Here is an 18,008-nt window from a genome sequence, read left to right as displayed (position 1 = left end):
GTGGTTCAGTTGGTTAAGTGTCCTACTTCAGCTCAGGTCATGATCTCATGGTTTGGGAGAGTTTGAGCTGGGCTCTGCGCTGACAGCTTGGAGCCTGGAGCCTGATTCAGATTCTGTGTCTCCCTCTCTCTCTGCCCCTCCCCCACTTGTGCTCACTCACTCTCTCTCTCTCTCTCTCTCAAAATTAAATAAGTAAACATTTTTAAAAAGTTGTTTCTTTTCTTACGCCACAACTGTCACCAACATGAAACTCTGTCAGCCCAAAAAACTCTGCAACCTAGTCATGTTCTTTAGACTTTCATTATCCTAAAGAAACATAGATCTGGTTCAGTCGGTTGAGAGTCTGATTCTTGATTTCAGCTCAGGTCATGATCTCACAGTTTGTGGGATCGAGCTCCATGTCGGGCTCTGTGTGTAGACCCTGCTTGGGATTCTCTCTCCCTCTCTCTCTGCTCCTCCATGCACTCCCTCTCTTTCTCTCTCTCAAAATAAATAAATAAACATTTTTTTAAAAAGAAAAAGAAACATAGGTCTGGTCTTCTCAGAACCCCTGCAAAGCAGAATCTGAGCAGTTAGCACAGACAATGTGGGAACAACAAGGAGTCTTTGTGCCACAAGCAGTACAGCCAGGCCTCTAACAAGGATGGATTTCTCTTCAATGCACTTGAATTACTTACATTCCAGAATCCTTCCCACCTCCAAAACTCACCTTGGCCTTGGCATTGACTTTGGCTTTGTTCTGGAGCAAATATTTGGCCACTTCCGTGTGCCCGGCTCTGGCTGCCATGTGCAGTGGGGTCTCCACTTTCTGTAAAATAACAGAGTTATAGAAATGTTCATACGTGCTGAGTTTCCAAAAGGACACATGCACGGTTCCAAAATGACAGCCTGGAGTAACTTGGTGGCCTTTTGTCCAAAGGTGGAGTTGCCCCAGCAAGCAGCTCCGTTGGCCTTTAGCCTGCTGATGACTGGTATCTGTGTGTGTGTGTGTGTGTGTGTGTGTGTGTGTGTGTGTGTATGTGTATGTGTGTTTTCTAGGTATAATTGAAGGTAAAGCTAATGAATGTTAAAAATTATAAATGTATTTCCAGATAACACAGAAGTTCCCAAATTACTGCCTAACATAAAATTCCTAGGACTTACAGATGTGTGATAAATTTAATTGGGAACGCATCAATATACACACATGTTCTTCCCAAATCTAAAGTCTCTCCTATTCTGAGAATTCTAGCTCTGTTCCCAGAGAGGAGATCTTAGGATCACTAGCTAAGCTCCTCTCTGAGCTCTCGGTCCAGAGGAAAGAACCCTTGCCCTCCCCACGGGCTTACCACGTTGGAGACGTTGGGTGATGCCCCCCGCTGCAAGAGGTTCTTCACGATGGGCAGGTGCCCCATGAAGGAGGCCACATGGAGAGGTGTCAAGCCAGACTGGAACACACAAGAGAGGAATGAGAACAGAGGAGCCTTTTCTGCTCCTACAAAGAAGAGAGCCAGATGAATCTAATGCTTTCTTGCTTCTAGGTGCTCCAGAATGGTTTTCCAAGAAAGGGGAGTTAAATGAGATGGGTTTGCTTCCAGGAAAATGACTGGCAGAAGAAAAAAATCACTGCAGGGTCATTCTGTCTGCTTTACAACTCAAAAAAAAAAAATTGTATCTGATCTTGGAAAGGTCCCTGAAACTCTACACATGTTCTCTTATTTGGTCACCCAACTGATCCCTTCAAGAAGCCCAGGCTTGTACACACATGTGGCTAAGAACAACGAGTCTCAAGACAGCTTCTGGATGAAGACCAGGGGCAGAGACCATGTGCCCATCTGCAGAATTCTCCTACCTCGGTGACAGCATCAATGGAAGCTCCCGTCTTCAGCAGCAGCTCCATGACACGGATGTGGTTCTTCTTGCAGGCGATATGCAAGGGGGTAAAGCCATTCTGCAGCCCCGCACATAGGGAGACAGACAAGCAGGAACTTACAACACTGGCCCAAGGAGCACCCAGACCACCCATCAGTGATTCCCAGTGGCCGGACCATCAGTGACTGTGAACCACGCAAGAGGCAGGCGTCTCTCGCCTTCTGCACCATGTATGTTCCTGAACAAGTTGTCTATCAACCCTTTTAAAAATTTTAATCATATTTTTGAATGCACAAAAAGAGCCTGCTGTTTTAACGTTTCCTTAAGGGGAGACTGACAATAAAGAGTACTTTTGTGAAACAAATCATGTTCCCTCTCCCCTGAAACCACCAATCATTTTTAGTAAAGTGGATCTCCATATAGCAACTCCGCTGTAGATGTAAATTCCACAAGGGCATGGATTTTTATTGTTTGTTTTTGTTTGTTTTTCCAGTGCTTTATTCTATTAGGCAGTGGTTCTCAAAGTGAGGGGAGGGGAGGGGACTTTGTCCCACCCACCCCAGGGACACTTGGCAACATCTGGAGACACTGCTGTTGTCACAACCAGAGGAGGAGGATATTAACATGTAGAGGGTGGGGGCCAAGGACACTGCCAAACATCCTACCAGGCACAAGCCAGCCCCCCACAACAAGGAATATCAGACCCAGAATGTCAATAGTGCTGAAACACAGAAATCCCCCAAGTACCCCCAAATAGTCCCTGGCATGTGGTAAAAGCTCTGTGAAAGCTTTCTGAATGAATGAAGGGGCCATCCTTGTCAGACTGGAAGCTCTCCTGCCTTCTAAATTCTCCCCTCTGGGAGTGGGCAGAGAGGACATGGTGGTCAAGGCCATGCTCTGTGCAGAGTTCTGGCCCCACCAGATCCCTGATGATGTGTCCTCAAAGTGCCAGGCCTGGGGAAAGAGGAAGAGGAGCCATAGTCCCAGGGGACAATTGGCTTTAGGCGAGAACTTTCACCAGCACTGTGAAAACTCTAAGTCCATCAGCAGAGGAAGGATGTTTAGCTCAGCCCATTGCACTCACCACGCCAAAGCAGGCAGTCTATAGGCAGTCTATTCCTCAGCATTGGGCTGTCTCAGATGGAGTGGCTCCCCCAACCCACATACATACCACGGACACGGCTTCTTAGCCAGATCTCCAGGGTTCAAACCCACCCCTGACCTCAGCCCGTCACCAGGGCCATGGTCATCAGGGTGCAGAAGGCGATACCCAGCTGAATGTGGCAGGGAGTGTGGGGGTTACCATCCTGCCTCCTGGGCCCTAGAAGGCACTGCCACTATCCAGACCCCGAATCTCAGGGGTACCTCCAGGCACCAACAGGTGCCCTTCTCACCAAGCTCAGCCACACAGCTCAGTCCCACCTGCCTCAGCCTTTGACCCTCTGGCACCCTCTCCAATAGCCTCCCACTCACCAGGGCTCTGGAATTTGGTTTGGCTCCTTTATCCAAAAGGACCTTGGCTACTCTGTGATGGCCGCAGTGGGCTGCCACATGGAGTGGGGTCAGGTGGTCCAGGGTGATGTCGTCTATCTCCGCGTTGTATTGCAACAGAAGTCGGACACAGTCAAGGTGGTCTCCCTGAGCCGCCATGTGAATTGGAGACAGGCCATTCTGGGAGAAGAGGGAAGAGAAGCAGTTGTAAAGGAAATGAACACAGAAATTCAAGGAGATAATTCCAACCTCATTCCTACTTCTTCCCTACACGATGCTTCCAGGCAGCTCCTAAGTGAGTTTGGTTCACTCTGGCCCCTGTGGTCATGCTGGTCTCTGACTACACTCTCCTTTCTACCTCATCAAATCCTCCAAGCCAGCTCCAGCCAGGCCCACCTCTCCCAGGAAGCCTTCCTTGACCACCCTAGACTTCTGTGGGCTTTTCTTACCTGTCACTCAGACCTTACTCATAGATTTGCTGAATTGTATCTATAACTAACTTACCAGGTGTGTGTATCTTCACTCCTTACTTATCAGCCTCTTAAGACCAGTGACTATGCTTCATATCTCTCATATGCCCCACAATCCTCATATATGCATGTAACACACATAGTGATCCTTAATTCACGTGGTTAGGAATGAATGAATGAATGAGCACAACATGGAACTCGCATCTAAATCCCTCTGTTCTTTGCCCCTAACAAATCTGTATCACTTAAAAAACTTTGTTAAAGACTCTCATGGTTTCTTAGGTGGCAATCTATTTTAAAAAACATTAAAGACAGAGGAGCCTCTTCACTCATTCATTCACAGATTAATTCAACAAATATTTATTAAGGGATTAATGAGCACCAGGTATGGGTTAAGTGCCAAGGAAACAAAAGAGAACGGATATAATCCCTGGCCTAAAGAATTTTATAGTCTGTCAGGTAAAAGAGTGGAAACAGATACATTGTTGCTGTTCAGTGTGGTAACATCAGGAAAGGCAAGATCAAAGCACAGAGGTCCACAGCAGGGAGGATGGGGAGAGACGGCTTTCAGGAGGAGGTGGTCCTGAGCTAGGACTTGGCCAGGAAGACAAAAGGGGAAGAATCTGCCAGCGAAGGGAGCAGTGTGTGCTATACCACAGAGGCAGCCATCCTTGGGGAACTCAGGGAGCTCAATGCAGTTAAATCCCAAAGGAGGGCAAAGTGTGATGTGGGCTTGGAGCTGGGTGGGGGGCAGGCAGGAGTTGGATCATGACAATCCATGAGCTCAGGAGCTGGGATGTGAGCTCTAAGAAGAGGATTTTCAGCAAGGGAGATATACAATCAGGCTGCAGGACAGCTTGTATTTGTGTACTAGGTTGCCCTGTATCACCTCAAAATCCACATGTTGGTGGCGCCAGGGTGGCTCAGTTGGTTGAATGGCCAACTCTTGATTTCAGCTCAGGTCATGATATCACATTTGTGAGATTGAGTCCTGTGTTGGACCCTGTGGTGAGCATGGAATCGGCTTGGGATTCTCTCTCTCTCTCTCTCTCTCTCTCAAAACAAATAAACTGAAAGAAAGAAAGAAAGAAAGAAAGAAAGAAAGAAAGAAAGAAAGAAAGAAAGAAAGGAGAGAAAAGAAAAGAAAAGAAAAGAAAAGAAAAGAAAAGAAAAGAAAAGAAAAGAAAAGAAAAGAAAAGAAAAGAAAAATCCACATGTTGAAGTCCTAACCCCAGGAGCTCAGAACATGATCTTATTTGGAAACTGGGTCATTGCAGATGTAGTTAGTTAAGATGAGGTCTTTAGTGTGGGCCCTGATCCAGTATGACTGGTGTCCTCCTAAAAGGGGGAAATTTGCACACAGCCCCTCACACAGAGAGAGAATGCCTCTGAAGGCAGAGGTCAGGGCAATGCATCTACAAGCCAAGGAATGCCAAAGACTGTGAGCAACCACGGGAAGCCAGGAGACAGGCCTGGAACAGATTCCCCTTCACAGCTCCCAAAGGTACCAGCCCTGCTGACACTGATCTCAGATTTCCAGCCTCCAGAACTGTCAGGCGATGGGCCTCTGTTGTTCAGGCCACCTAGCGTGTGGCACTTTGTGACAGCAAACCAACACAGCTCGTTGCCACTTAGTGAGTTTTACGGAGGTCCTAACTTATTTCCCAGTTGAAGAGTCGGAAGTTCTCAGTGAAGAATTTTCATGACTGCCTTTTTAAGCCCCATCCTCATAATCTGGGTAATATAAAATCATTACCAACTTAGGAACCTTTATGTAAGTTTAAACACAGGACCCCTGTGGGAAAACGCTGAGAATTTCCTGATCTGACAACAGAAGGTAGCAGTTCTACCTTCACTTATCCGAGGATTTTTACTTTTATATTATCTCATGTGATCATCCCTACGACTCTAGAGACGGGTAGAGCTCTACAGATGAGGAAACAGAGGCAGAGACAGAGTAAGGGACACACTCAAAGTCACACAGCAACTCAGCCGTGGATGGAGGTTTAAACGAGAAATAAACTGGCTTAGGAGAGGATACATCCTGCCTCACCCCCAGCCCCCGACCAATCACACACGGACACACACAAAGCCAGCTTGGTGCTGTGAGTCATGACCCAAATTACAGGTAGCTGTGTAGAAAGACTCCCATGATGATCTGTCACAGAATGGACGGCTTTCATGGTTATGGGCTATCTGCAACTGCCCACACAAGACCTCTGGGGAGGCTGTGAATGGGCCTGGTTTCTCCCTTGTTCTATTCTCACACCCTTCCAAATTCACCCCAATGAAGTGGGCAGAAGGCCTAGGGGAGGTGTAAGCAGTACGAGGCGGTCTGACAGCTTTAGCCCCAGGAAGACTCAGGAGCTGAAGGAGGGGCCTTTGCTCTGGCCCTTCATGGACCTTGAGAGGAGCTATTCTGTTTTCTTTTTTAACTTCACTTCAGTCTGGCCCAGGCTCTAAAGACTTCTTGGGGTGCTTAGAGTCTGTCTTTTCTTGGAGCCAAGATAAAAGACACAAGGGTTAATCTAGAGCTGTAGCAGGCAAATGACAGTCCGTGGGTCAAATCTGGTCTGCTGCCTGTCTTTGTAAATAAAGTTTTATTGGAACATGACTGCTAGTTTGCATATTATCCATGGCTGCTTTCCTACAACAATGGTGGAGTGGAATCATTGCAACAGAGATCATGGCTTGCAAAGTCTATCTGGCCCTTTAGGGAAAAAGTTTGCCGTGCCTGAGATAGATAATAGTTAGAGCTATACTGGGGCTCCTGGGTGGCTCAGTCACTTAAGCGTCCGATTCTTGATTTCGGCTCAGGTTATGATCTCAACAGTTGTGAGTTCCATCCCCACATCGGGCTCTGTGCTGGTGATGTGGAGCGTGCTTGGGATTCCCTCTGTCTTTCCCCCCTGCCCCTCTCTGGCTCATGCTTTCTCTCTCAAAAATAAAATCAAATAAACATTAAAAAAATAATTAGAGCTATACTGAGTGTCTCCTGTGTGACAGGCATCAGGGTACACATCACACATCACTGGTTCTGGGAGTAGTATTAGCATCTCTGTTTTTCAGAAGTGGGATTTGATCCTGGGTCCCCCTGACCTGGACCCCTGGGGAAAAGATGTTCCTCACAGGAGGGAAGCAGGGAAGCACAAACCTTGGTTTTAGCTTGGATGGGTGCCCCGTGGTCCAGCAGGATCTCTGAGATTCGCACGTGCCCATTCCGAGCTGCACAGTGGAGAGGTGTCAATTCATCCTTTAAAAGACAGGGTCCAAAAGAGAAAGCCCCAAAGGCACCTATCAGAGCCACTGGAGGGAAGACTGCCCGCAGTATCACTGCAGCCACAGAAGCGGGGATGCTTCCTGGAAGACCACCTCAACTTCAGCACATCTCACTATGTCTCCTGCTGCATCCTGGCTCCCACTGAGAGCTAGTCCAGGATGATGGAGACCCATCACTAGCTGGTCCCTGAGAGCCACCACTCCAGCTGTGGCTCTGGAAGGCAGAACTCCCTCCCTGGGCCTTGCCACGGAGCTCGCTGGCACCCACCTTGGTCCTTGTTTCTATCTGGGCCCCGCGGTCTAGCAGGAGCCGCACCATGATCACGTTCCCCCTGCGGGAGGCGATGTGCAGTGGCGTGATGCCGTTCTGGAAGGGAGGAACAGGAACCAGTGAGGGTTTGGCACCTCCCCCTCCAATGCCGCTGCTATGCTCCCCACTCCCCCTGGCTCCCAGCCTCAGCCCAACAGCGGCAGCAACATAAGAGGCCACGCTAAGCCTACCATTAGTCCATTTCTCACCTAAGAAAGGTTTCAAAATCTATGAGGATGTGACAGCATGGTGGTTAATCTCACCAATCTGACCGAGCCATGTCTCCCAGAGTCATCGTAACAGATTGGAAGAAAGCCCTGCCCTCCAGGCTTGCCACCTCGAGAATGGGCAAACAGAAACTGATATGCAGGTGATCAGAAACCCATCCATGAGGGGCACCTGGGTGACTCAGTGGGTTAAGCGTCCGACTCTGGATTTCAGCTCAGGTCCTGATCTCACAGTTTGTGAGATCAAGCCATGCAATGGGCTCCGTGCTGACAGTGGGGAGCTTGCCTGGGATCCTCTGTCTCTCCCCCTCTCTGCCTCTCTTTCTCTCTCAAAAATAAATAAATAAACATTAAAAAAAAAAAAAAGAAACCCATCAATGAGCAGCCTCAATAAACACCAGGCGGTCCCACCCATGGTCACTTGTGCCATAAGGAGGAAATTCATGGTGTCAAAGCGAGAGGCAGAAGCCCAGAGGCCAGACAAGCCCAAACCCCTGGCCTGAGTGCGGGGTCTGCCGGAGCACCTTACCTGCGGCGTGAAGTTGACACTGGCGCCCCTGTTGAGGAGTAGCTGGGCCACGTTGAGGTTCTCATAGTGAGCTGCGATGTGGAGGGGGGTGAATCCCGTCTGAAGCACGACAGAGGGGGAAACAACTTGTCACAAGCCTCACACTGTCATTTTCCATCTCAGAATCAGCACAGGGATTCTGGAAATGTTGGCAGGGCCAGAGGACCCGATGTGGAAAGATTTTGACTGATGAGAACATTTGCTGAAGGGATCAAGGAATGCTTTCTGGCAAGTCATATTCAAAGCTAGGTCCTACCTCTGAGGGACCCACGTTCTTTGTACTGTGGTTCACGTGGACAAACCATGCACTAGCATGACCTCTAACTCTGCAGGGCCCACTCACGTGAATGGTTATTTACAAAGCGATTTGAATGAATGAATGAAAAGTGCTTTGGGGTCCACGATCTGAGCTCTAGAGATTGTTTCAGCCCTCTAAAGGGGTGTTGTGACTCAGCTGCTGGCCAAAGGCAGCCCTTGGACCCTTCCGGGTCATTGTCATTATTCTGTCCTATAACCTGAGACCATGCCTAATCCGGTCAGCAGTTTTCAGACAAAACTCAGCGACCGTGGGCTGGAGGGACCGTGTGAATAGCTCAGTGCAATCCACTCCCACTGCAAGAGAAGTAATTAACAGCCCAAACTTATAGATAGTGGATCAGTAGTGCCTCAAAACATCAGACAGCTAGCTGTCCAGGCCCCTGGGGAGCCCTCCCAGTCCTCATCTCCCCATGTGGGGACACTTCCCTTCCTCCACTAGGGGCCAACCAGGAAAAGAGGGGTATAATTCTAGAACACCACCCGCTAGATTCCCAAGTTTCACTCCGGCCAGAGACCCAAGCTGCCCTGGACACTCCTCTGGATGACCTAGAGCAACAAGAACCATTCCTGCTCCACACCAAGCATATCTCTCCTGGTGTTCACCAGGGGTTTAAAGTGAGGCTGTCCACTGTAGCTCCCACGGGTCCCAGCAGGAATCTGAAGGCCCTGTGGGAGCTGGTGTTCAGTGTGCATGGCTGGTACCACCTCTGGCCTCGGCTCATTCTTGGGGAGCCTCTGTAACCCATACGGCTCCGTGGTCCAGGTACTAGCATTCTCCTGGTCCTCCTGGGCCTGGTTGCCCTCACCTTGGAAAGCACGTCCGGGTTGGGGTCATTCTGCAGAAGCACCGCAGCTGTCCGGGTGTCATCATTACGGGCTGCGATGTGCAGGGCAGGGAGGCGCACCTTGCCCTTTGTCCCGTAGTTGATGAGGTGTGCCACCACGTTCTCATGGCCCTGCTGCAGAGCCACGGCTAGAGGAGTGAAGCCGTCCTGGCCAGAGGAAAGGAGGAAAGATGCATTTGCTCTGACCGTATCTGACCACTTGCTGTCCTCAAGCCAGGACCCATGCTTTCACACCTCAGGGCTCTTGCTCATGATGGGCCCTCAGCCTGAAACGACTTTCTTACAACTCAAAGCCCTCTTCATCTGTCAAGCTCAGTTTAAATGCCACCTGGTCCCTAAAGCCTTTCTTGGCCCCACTTTCTTTCTCCATAATCCCACAGAGCCTACAGCCACTAATTTTCCTTTGTAACTCGCTCCCAGTCTCACTGCGTGCTCCGAGGGCTTTTCACTGCCCTCTGTTTCTCTGCCTACCCTTTCTGTCACCCGATCTACTGGTGCCAGGCCAGTGCCTTCAACATGGCAGAAGATCACTCATTTATTCATTTCATGAGTATTATTAACACCTACCAAATGCTAGAAACTATGCCAGGCACTGAGGATTTGATTGTGAGCTACTGTCATTAATCCCCTCAGTTGTGTGTAAGGGGAACAGGACCCCGTGGACTGGCAAAGCAGAATGAGAACAAAGTCATGTAATTGTTGGCTCTATCTAGTTCAATTTCATCACTTCATCAATGACAAAACTCAGGATCAGAGCTGAAATGACTCATGGTTTATGGCAGGATCCTTTCTCATTAAGGTCCAGCCTTCAGTGGTGCTTAATGTGGGAAGGACAAGCTTGACTCTGATGTCATTTCTCTGGTATGTGTCTGGGCATTCCTCAAGACCCATGACTTTGTCCCTCACTCCCTTGAAGAGCCCGATGGCACCCAGGATGAGTGCAGTGATCAGAAGGTAGAGAGCACTCTGTGACACTTTACGCGGATCGTGACTGAGGAAGCATCTTAAGCCTTGTCCCAGGAATGCACGCCCCCGGCAACGTCCTGTCTCTGGAGATGTCCCACAGTGAGGCCATTTGCCCAAGGTACTTACTTCTGTGGCTACATTCTGATTAGCTCCATTTTCCAGTAAAAACTTAACCACTTCCAAGTGATTCTCTTGTGCTGCCATGTACAAGGGTGTAAAGCCTTTCTGTAAACCAAGAGAAAACGTCATTAAAATTTACCCACAAAATTAGGGAGACATGCTAAAACCGGGGCAAAATCCTCATAACTGGAGGACAACTCTCTCTTCGTTGTATTTTCAGCTAGCCCACAGGGCCATGTCCCCACCAGTATCTCCTGTTGTAAAAACTCACGGACACTTTGAAACGACTTAGTTGGGGGGAAGGGGGGCATTGAGCCTGGGTGGCTCACTTAGTCAAGCAACCGACCTCAGCTCAGGTCATGATATCATGGTTCTTGATTCAAGGCCCACATCAGGCTCTGTGCTGACAGCTTGGAGCCTGGAGCCTGCTTCAGATTCTGTGTCTCCTTCTCTCTCTGCCCACACCCTGCTCATGTTCTGTCTGTCTGTCTGTCTGTCTCTCTCTCTCTCTCTCTCTCTCAAAAATAAACATTTATGGGGTGCCTGGGTGGCTCAGTAGGCTAAGTGTCCGACTTCTGCTCAGGTCATGATCTCAAGGTTCCTGAGTTCAAGCTCTGCGTCAGGCTCTGTGCTGACAGCTCAGAGCCTGGAGCCTGCTTCCCATCCTGTGTCTTCCTCTCTCTCTGCCCCTCCCCACTCATGCTCTGTCTGTCTCTGTCTCTCAAAAATAAAAAATAAAAATGTTTTTAAAATAAACAAACATTTAAAAAATTTAAAAAAAATAAAAAGAAATGGCTTAGCGGGATTTATTACAAAAGGGCACCAAACTGCGGGTTGACACTCTATGGAAGTCAGCCTCTTACAAACACAGTCCCCCTCTATTTTCACTCCCTTCTTTGTGAACCCCCTATGTCCCATGTCCTACCCACCCCTAAACACAGTCTCTCTCCCCAAAGGAGCCATAGCTAGATATATTATTTGGCTGGTTTCACTGAACAGAGATGGGGTCCACAATGATCAACCACATCGTGCTTAGAATGCATAACAGAAGCATGAACAAATAGTAAGGGATGCCTTTGTTATTGCTTGGAGACACATTGCCGATTAAGCTATTCAGTGCACCCACTACATAATAGAAATACAGGTGGAAAAGAAGGGCAATGCCCTCTGGCCCAGGACCCGGGAGAGAGCCGTCACCTGTGACTGGGCGTTGACATTGGCGCCATAGTTGACCAGCTCCCGGACCACCTCATCCTGACCTGCGAGGGCGGCGATGTGCAGAGCTGTGTTCCCTTTCTGAAACACACGGGGAGAGGAAGCAAAGATTTCCCACCAGGCTGCCAACAATATTGTGACCATCAAAGGTAAAGTCGCTGTTAAAGGTATACTAACAAGGGTGCTGGTTGGGGTGGGGGACAGTGGGCTTTCTTTAGACCCAAAATGGGTAGACAATACACGAGTGTGCCTGCCCCATTATACACCTTGAAATGGTACTGAAAGCCCAAGGAGGAAAATTCTTGCTCTCCAAAAACAAAAGCAAAAAACAACAAAAAAAAAACACCTCACGCTAATGGATAAAAAAACCACTTCTCAACACCTAATCTGCTGCATGCAGACATAGCATTCTGTCATCGGCTGACAGACCCGTCAGCATTCCTCAGGACACACACTGAAAGATTTGCCAGGCGAGCCGGCCTCCTCAGACTTCCAGCTCCTCACATCCAGCTGTAACTCTGCAGGATGACACAGAGCCCCCTGCCGTGAGGCCTGGAGCTCTGGGGAAGGAGGCCAGCAGGCCCTGTGGACTCAGCACCCTTAACCTGGGGACAGAGGGAGGAAAGGCAAAGAGATTTAAGGGTAGCAATATGTAAAGGGGGGGGGTAATAAAATGAACTATATAATGCATCTAGGGAAGGGAAGAAGAATATGGAATTAAAAGGGGGAAAATAAATAGGAATGAATTCTTACTACAAAAAAAACAAAAACAAAAAAAGACTATTTGACATATTAATCAGTAAAATACATATAATGAGCCAGGGCTCCTCCAGATTAGAGAGGAGACAAAAGTGAGAGAGAATAGTGCACAATTGTTTTAAAGTCAACTTTTTTGGGCACCTGGATGGCTCAGTCGGTTAAGCATTCGACTTTGGCCCAAGTCATGATCTTAGGGTTCGTGAGTTTGAGCCCCGTGTCGGGCTCTGTGCTGACAGCTCAGAGCCTGGAGCCTGCCTCAGATTCTGTCTTCCTCTCTCTCTGCCCCTTCCCTGCTCGTGTTCTGTCTCTCTCTCTCAATAAAAATAAACATTAAAAAAATTGTAAAGTAAACTTTTTCAAAGCTAAAACCCTTAATAGGGATTAAGAAACCAGGCAGGTTGTGAGGAGGTGACTGGAATACTGAGGTTTCTTTGTCCGGATTCATCCCACATATTTAATAATTGCTAGATGGGGTTCAGGTCTAGCAGGCTTCTTCTGTTCAGGATGCCGGCCTTCCTGCCAGGCTCCTTCCTGCCTCCCGGATATCCTGGGGCTGGAACATAGGCACATTCTCTGACTCACCTACGTGACCCCACTGGCCCCCCAGCTCAGTGAGTGGCAGGCAGGACAGGCCTCACCTGCCAGCTTCAGTCAAATAGGGCAGGTGGGAGAAAACAGGACCCATGTGGGCCCATCTGTCCCCCCTGCTACTTAAGGAGCAGAGACCTCAAATGAACTCAGTATTTTTACAGTTCATATGGTATATAATTTACCTAAACTACAGAAACACTTGCTAATCCATCTCAGACAACTCAAGTCCCAACAAGTCAGGACTTCAAACTCCATCTATGCACCGGGGCCATCTGTCACTGGGAGAAAAGTGTCCTCACCCAGGCGGAACTGAGCAGCACGGACACCGAGCTCTGGGTCCCCCAGCCACCACTGTCCCAAGCACCCACAGGTGGGTGAGGAAGCCCCACTGAAAGCTCCTGGGGGCTTCAGGGGGCTCAGGTCTCTGTTTCCAAAGTGTGGCCTGTATCAGGCAAGAGTAACCTGCTTCTTGCCTCCCAAGTTGTCTTTTTGATTTCTCCTGAAGTCCCATTTGATAAACAAAAGGGTTCTTCCTCCAATATCCATCAGAGAATAAGTGCCAGAAATGAATGTATAGAGGCTAATTAATCATTTTTCATAGAAGTCCAAAGAGCTTACATTTAGAGGCCTTGGCACCTGGGTCCGACTCACTCACTGTACTAAGTGGAACATGGCTGTTGGCAACAGAACCTTCTCTAGAAATCAGGACTCAGAACTCCAAGTCTCCCTATTTAGAAGCAAGTGTGCTGTGCCCATTCATGTGTTTGTTTGTTATACACTGAGCACATGTGTGTCAGGCACCGGTCCCGGCACGGGAGTACAGAGATGATTGAGACTCGGGCTCCTTGACCTCAAGAAGCAACGTCAACTGTTTCTTTCCATCTGCCTCTTTCTGCTCGAAATCACAGTCCATCAGAGCTCTCCCCCATAGAAATGCATCGGGGGGCAGCTGGACCCGTGCGGAACCCTGGCTGTGGATCCTGGCCCATGCCATCTTCTGGATCTGGGCTGAGGGCAGCACTGATGAGGGGTAAGAGCAAAGGGGAGACCCTGGTAGCCAGACCGCTCCCCCCAACACACACACCTAGACACACGTGCACACACTGTGAACTTCAAGGCCTCTGGCCTTGGGTCAGGGGCACAGGGCAAGGAGCTGGGGCCTCTATTTTTTCTACCCCTCCCTCTGCATGAAAGAACATGGCCTGAAAGAAGCAAGAAAAATTTCTTAGCTACATCTGATCCACAAAGACCCACCTTCTCCAATTTGCAGGGAGTCCTAGAGCTCCTGGAAGGGGGGTGGGGAGGGAGGGGGCTTCACTGAAGCAGGAGCCCGGTAGATGCAAGCAGAGAGATTAGGGCTTTCTCCCTCACTACCTGCGTTGATGCTGAGCACAGGCCTCTAAGAGGCAGAGAAGGGAGGATGGGGACAGATGCTTTTGTTTTGTGCTTTAAAAACATTTAAGCACATTTAGGAAACTCTACTGGTTTTGGCTTTTTACTCTTTTCTTTTTTTAAACTTTCTCATGCTCGCAAGACCCATTATAATTCCCCAATCTGCTATGACTGTTGCTCAGCCCACGGTTTCTGCTTCACCTTTTTTCCTCCCTCTGTACAGCATTCAGGAACCACGCTGGCTTATAAAACGTCTATAAATAACAAAGACACACCAAGCATTCGCTTGCAAAATAACAAAGGGGGAAATGCGGAGAGCGCAAAAATGCTGAAGCGTCATGTTTGCACAGCTCTTGAGGACGCGCCAGGGGAAGAAAAGCCACCCCAGCCCACATGGAGCCTGTCAGATGGCGCACTGCTTGCAGCCAGGTATGTGAGAGCACAAGAAGGAAAAATAATTGCATCCCCTTCATCCACAAAGAAGGGTGGAAACCACTGGTACTCGTCATGGGGTTGGGGAAAAAAATGCCCCACATACATTCAGAAAGAGCAACTCAGTCTATTTTACCAGCAAGATCTTTTCACCTTCGGGAGGTGACATGAAAATTACAGAATTTTACCTCAAGGGATGATTGTCCCTTCATAATATTTTGGTAATGCACTTCACAACTACATATTATATCTCTACTTATTGTTCTTCTGGTTCTCTGCTGGAGAGGAGGCCCAATGTTTGCAGCACAGAACTGAAATCGAGGCTGGGTATAAGACCATGCTGAATACACAGCAAACAAAAAGAAAGAGGCCGGAGAGACAGAGCCAAGAGGAAAACCATGGGAAGTAACCAGGAAGGAAGAGAAGAGAACGCTGTGCTCAAGTTAGTAGAGAGAGGTGAGTTTTTTGGTTTAGTTTTGTTTTGAAATGCTGGCAACACCTTGTTCAATAAATAAACAAGGCGGATGCATGTGAGAATTAAAATTGATTTTACAACCTACAGATGCATAATTTCATGACTGTGGTTTCTGGACTTAAGTCACTGGCACTTCTAATCTATGGCTATGGGAAGAGCATGCTGGCGTGGGAGGTGTGACGTCAGCCTTGGCCAAATGCCTCCTCGGAGAAGAGAAGGCTGTTCAAGGTAATTGGTAAGGAGAGGAGGTAAGTGTGCGGCTGACCAAGGAAGACTCACTGGGGAAGGATAAATGAGAGGGGTCTGGCTGTCTTCTCTACGCCTCAATAGCAACACGGTCACCGACATTTACCGATTCCTTCCTTCGCACCAGGCATTTGACACACACGATCTCAGTTTGTTTTCATACGAATCCTGAAACCAAGTATTACAGTCCCCATTTTATAGATGAGGAAATGGAGAGTTCTCACCAACTAACTTGTTCAGAAACGGAGTGCATTGCCTCTGCTGGGAGCCGGACCCAAGGCACCTGACTGTAGAACTGCTAGAGCTCTCAGACCCTGCACTCAAGTCAAGGACCCTAAGAAAACATAAAGCCATAGCGAAAAGGGTTCTCTTTCTAGATTTATAACCTAATGATGAGAATAAAGTAAAAGCCCACTGACTTTTGTGGAAACAGGGTCCTCTGCCTTTCAGGTGACTTTGGGGATGCAGAGAACTAGGAAGTGATTGGAAACACAAGAGAAATTCAGAAACACACTTGGCTTTCTCTCACGAAGGGCTGGTTTCCATGTCAGGGTCTGGAATGATACATGAGGGACCTGAACACTTAAATTATCAATGAAAAGCTCCCCGTTCCCTAAGAGACGTACCTTGGTTGTCGTTTCTAGAATGATTTCTTTGTGCAGAAGTTCAACCACCATCTTCACATGGCCTTCTTTAGAGGCCAGGTGCAAGCCGTTCAGCCCATTCTGTAAAGAGCAGAGAGGCAGGAAGAGTGTGGTTAGGAGACTATGCATTCTGTTCCAGACACCCCTTCCCTGTGAAGAGATGTGTGAAGAGCCAGACGGGAAGAACAGGGGGGGCCCTGAGCGGGGCCGGCCCAGCCTCTCCGGGCACTTTTCTATAGACACATCAGATGACAGAACAACAGGGCAAGAGCGAGACCACCACTCCCCAGATTCATATCCATATTAAGTGTGGAGACGCTCTCACAGAGCCAGTGGGTGACCTTACTTGGAAGTTTAGATCTTGGCCAGGCTTTAGGCAATCACTTCCTTGAAGTGATATAGCTTCAACTCCCAATGCAGCTAATTTTCATGGCAGCAATCAGTAAAGGCAAAGAGGCAACACCAGTACATCCCAGACATTTGTAAGGATAGACACATATTTGGTAGAATAACAAACTCTGAAATGAGGTCTTCTGAGAACTAAATACTGCCAGTCACCCAGCTAGAAGATTTCGACATCAGAATCAGTAAAATAGCCCCATGGCCACCTTGCCATTTCAAATGTGGCCAAAGCTGGTCTGACAGTTCAATTGCAGGGGAAAAAAAAAATAAAAGAACCAACACTGTCCATGCCCAATTGTCCATCCACGGAAGCAGATCTCTCACCAACCACAGAAAGTTTACGCTGTACCTGGTGAGGTTTGAGAGAAAGCTGCCTAGCTCAGGTTTTACTTTGCATTCTTGCACGTCCTGTCTTCCGATCCTTGCACTTGGATGCCTGAGTACTTTTTGGCAAAAGCTGACTTCAAAGAGCACTACTTAGAACCACAAATAATTCTGACAATATGATGGAACTCATTTCACTTCTGGTGATGAGCAGATCTTGGCTCCATATGGAAAATGATGTTAGTCAATCAGCACTCCCCATGCCCTACTTTTGTGTTCTCTTTCTCTCTTCCTCCTTGCCCACTCGCTACCCATCCCTCTTGTCCCATTCCTTCCTGTCTCCTGTTTCAGTCAACTCTGTTCTAGCATGTTCCCTTTCAGGGGATGCCCCAGAGCCACTGCAGACTTTAGCTAATAAAAAAAGACCCTTGCCACCGTGATGGAGGCACTTGGCCCCTGAAGGTGTGACTTCTCCCCAAGCACCTCTACACCTCCACCATGGGTCTCCAAAACCCCCACTCTCCCTGTGTGTCAGGGCATCCAGGACCAGCGAATGTTCACGGAAAAGACACAGCTGCTCACGTTAGCACCAGAGTTCCCGCAGTCAGTATCAGGAGATTCCAATTAAAAATACAAATATCCCATCTGGGAGTGGTAGCACATTAATCCTTAACAGGTGAGTTCTGTTGGCGTTGCTCAAACCAGCAGAGGCAGTAGGCAGAAATACTGGAATAATGAGACATAAGACAGGTATCTCATGATGGGAGAATGGAAGGTATCTAAAACTTTGCATCAGAGCCTTGAACAGGGAAAATACAACAGGTACCCAAGGCCTCAGAAAAAAAAAGAGAAAGTGGGCTCCAAAGGGAACTTTGCCTAATCTCCATTCAATCAGGCCCTCCCCGCACCCCAGACATGCAGAGCAAAGTAGGCCAAATCTTTGCACGTTAGCACTGCCAGCCTTGGCAAGCTGTGTGTGTGGGTGGGGGGTGATGGGAGGGCCCTTTCACGCAACATTTCCCCATGCAAATGCCTAGAAATCACCATTGGATGCTTTCCTCTTGCAGATTTTGTACACCATTA

At 48.4% G+C, this 18,008-nt stretch overlaps 1 protein-coding gene across 24 annotated transcripts in view; it reads right to left on the bottom strand.

The window, feature by feature from the left end:
• ANK1 (ankyrin 1) overlaps positions 1 to 18,008 on the bottom strand; it is a 218,437-nt gene that overhangs the window by 61,234 nt on the left and 139,195 nt on the right. For all 24 annotated transcript variants that reach the window (XM_058720556.1, XM_058720549.1, XM_058720562.1 and 21 more), the window contains 11 exons: positions 16,182 to 16,280; positions 11,643 to 11,741; positions 10,452 to 10,550; positions 9,321 to 9,506; positions 8,158 to 8,256; positions 7,360 to 7,458; positions 6,967 to 7,065; positions 3,325 to 3,522; positions 1,832 to 1,930; positions 1,329 to 1,427; positions 710 to 808 (listed from right to left, as the gene is read on the bottom strand). In XM_058720556.1, the coding sequence (XP_058576539.1) occupies positions 710 to 808; positions 1,329 to 1,427; positions 1,832 to 1,930; positions 3,325 to 3,522; positions 6,967 to 7,065; positions 7,360 to 7,458; positions 8,158 to 8,256; positions 9,321 to 9,506; positions 10,452 to 10,550; positions 11,643 to 11,741; positions 16,182 to 16,280 (1,275 nt within the window). The remainder of the gene's footprint in view (positions 1 to 709; positions 809 to 1,328; positions 1,428 to 1,831; positions 1,931 to 3,324; positions 3,523 to 6,966; positions 7,066 to 7,359; positions 7,459 to 8,157; positions 8,257 to 9,320; positions 9,507 to 10,451; positions 10,551 to 11,642; positions 11,742 to 16,181; positions 16,281 to 18,008) is intronic.

This window comes from Neofelis nebulosa, chromosome 3 (assembly GCF_028018385.1).
Source record: "Neofelis nebulosa isolate mNeoNeb1 chromosome 3, mNeoNeb1.pri, whole genome shotgun sequence".
NCBI classification, from domain to species: domain Eukaryota; kingdom Metazoa; phylum Chordata; class Mammalia; order Carnivora; family Felidae; genus Neofelis; species Neofelis nebulosa.
Note: the sequence above shows the minus strand (reverse complement) of the source record. Positions and strands in the feature narration are given on the sequence as shown.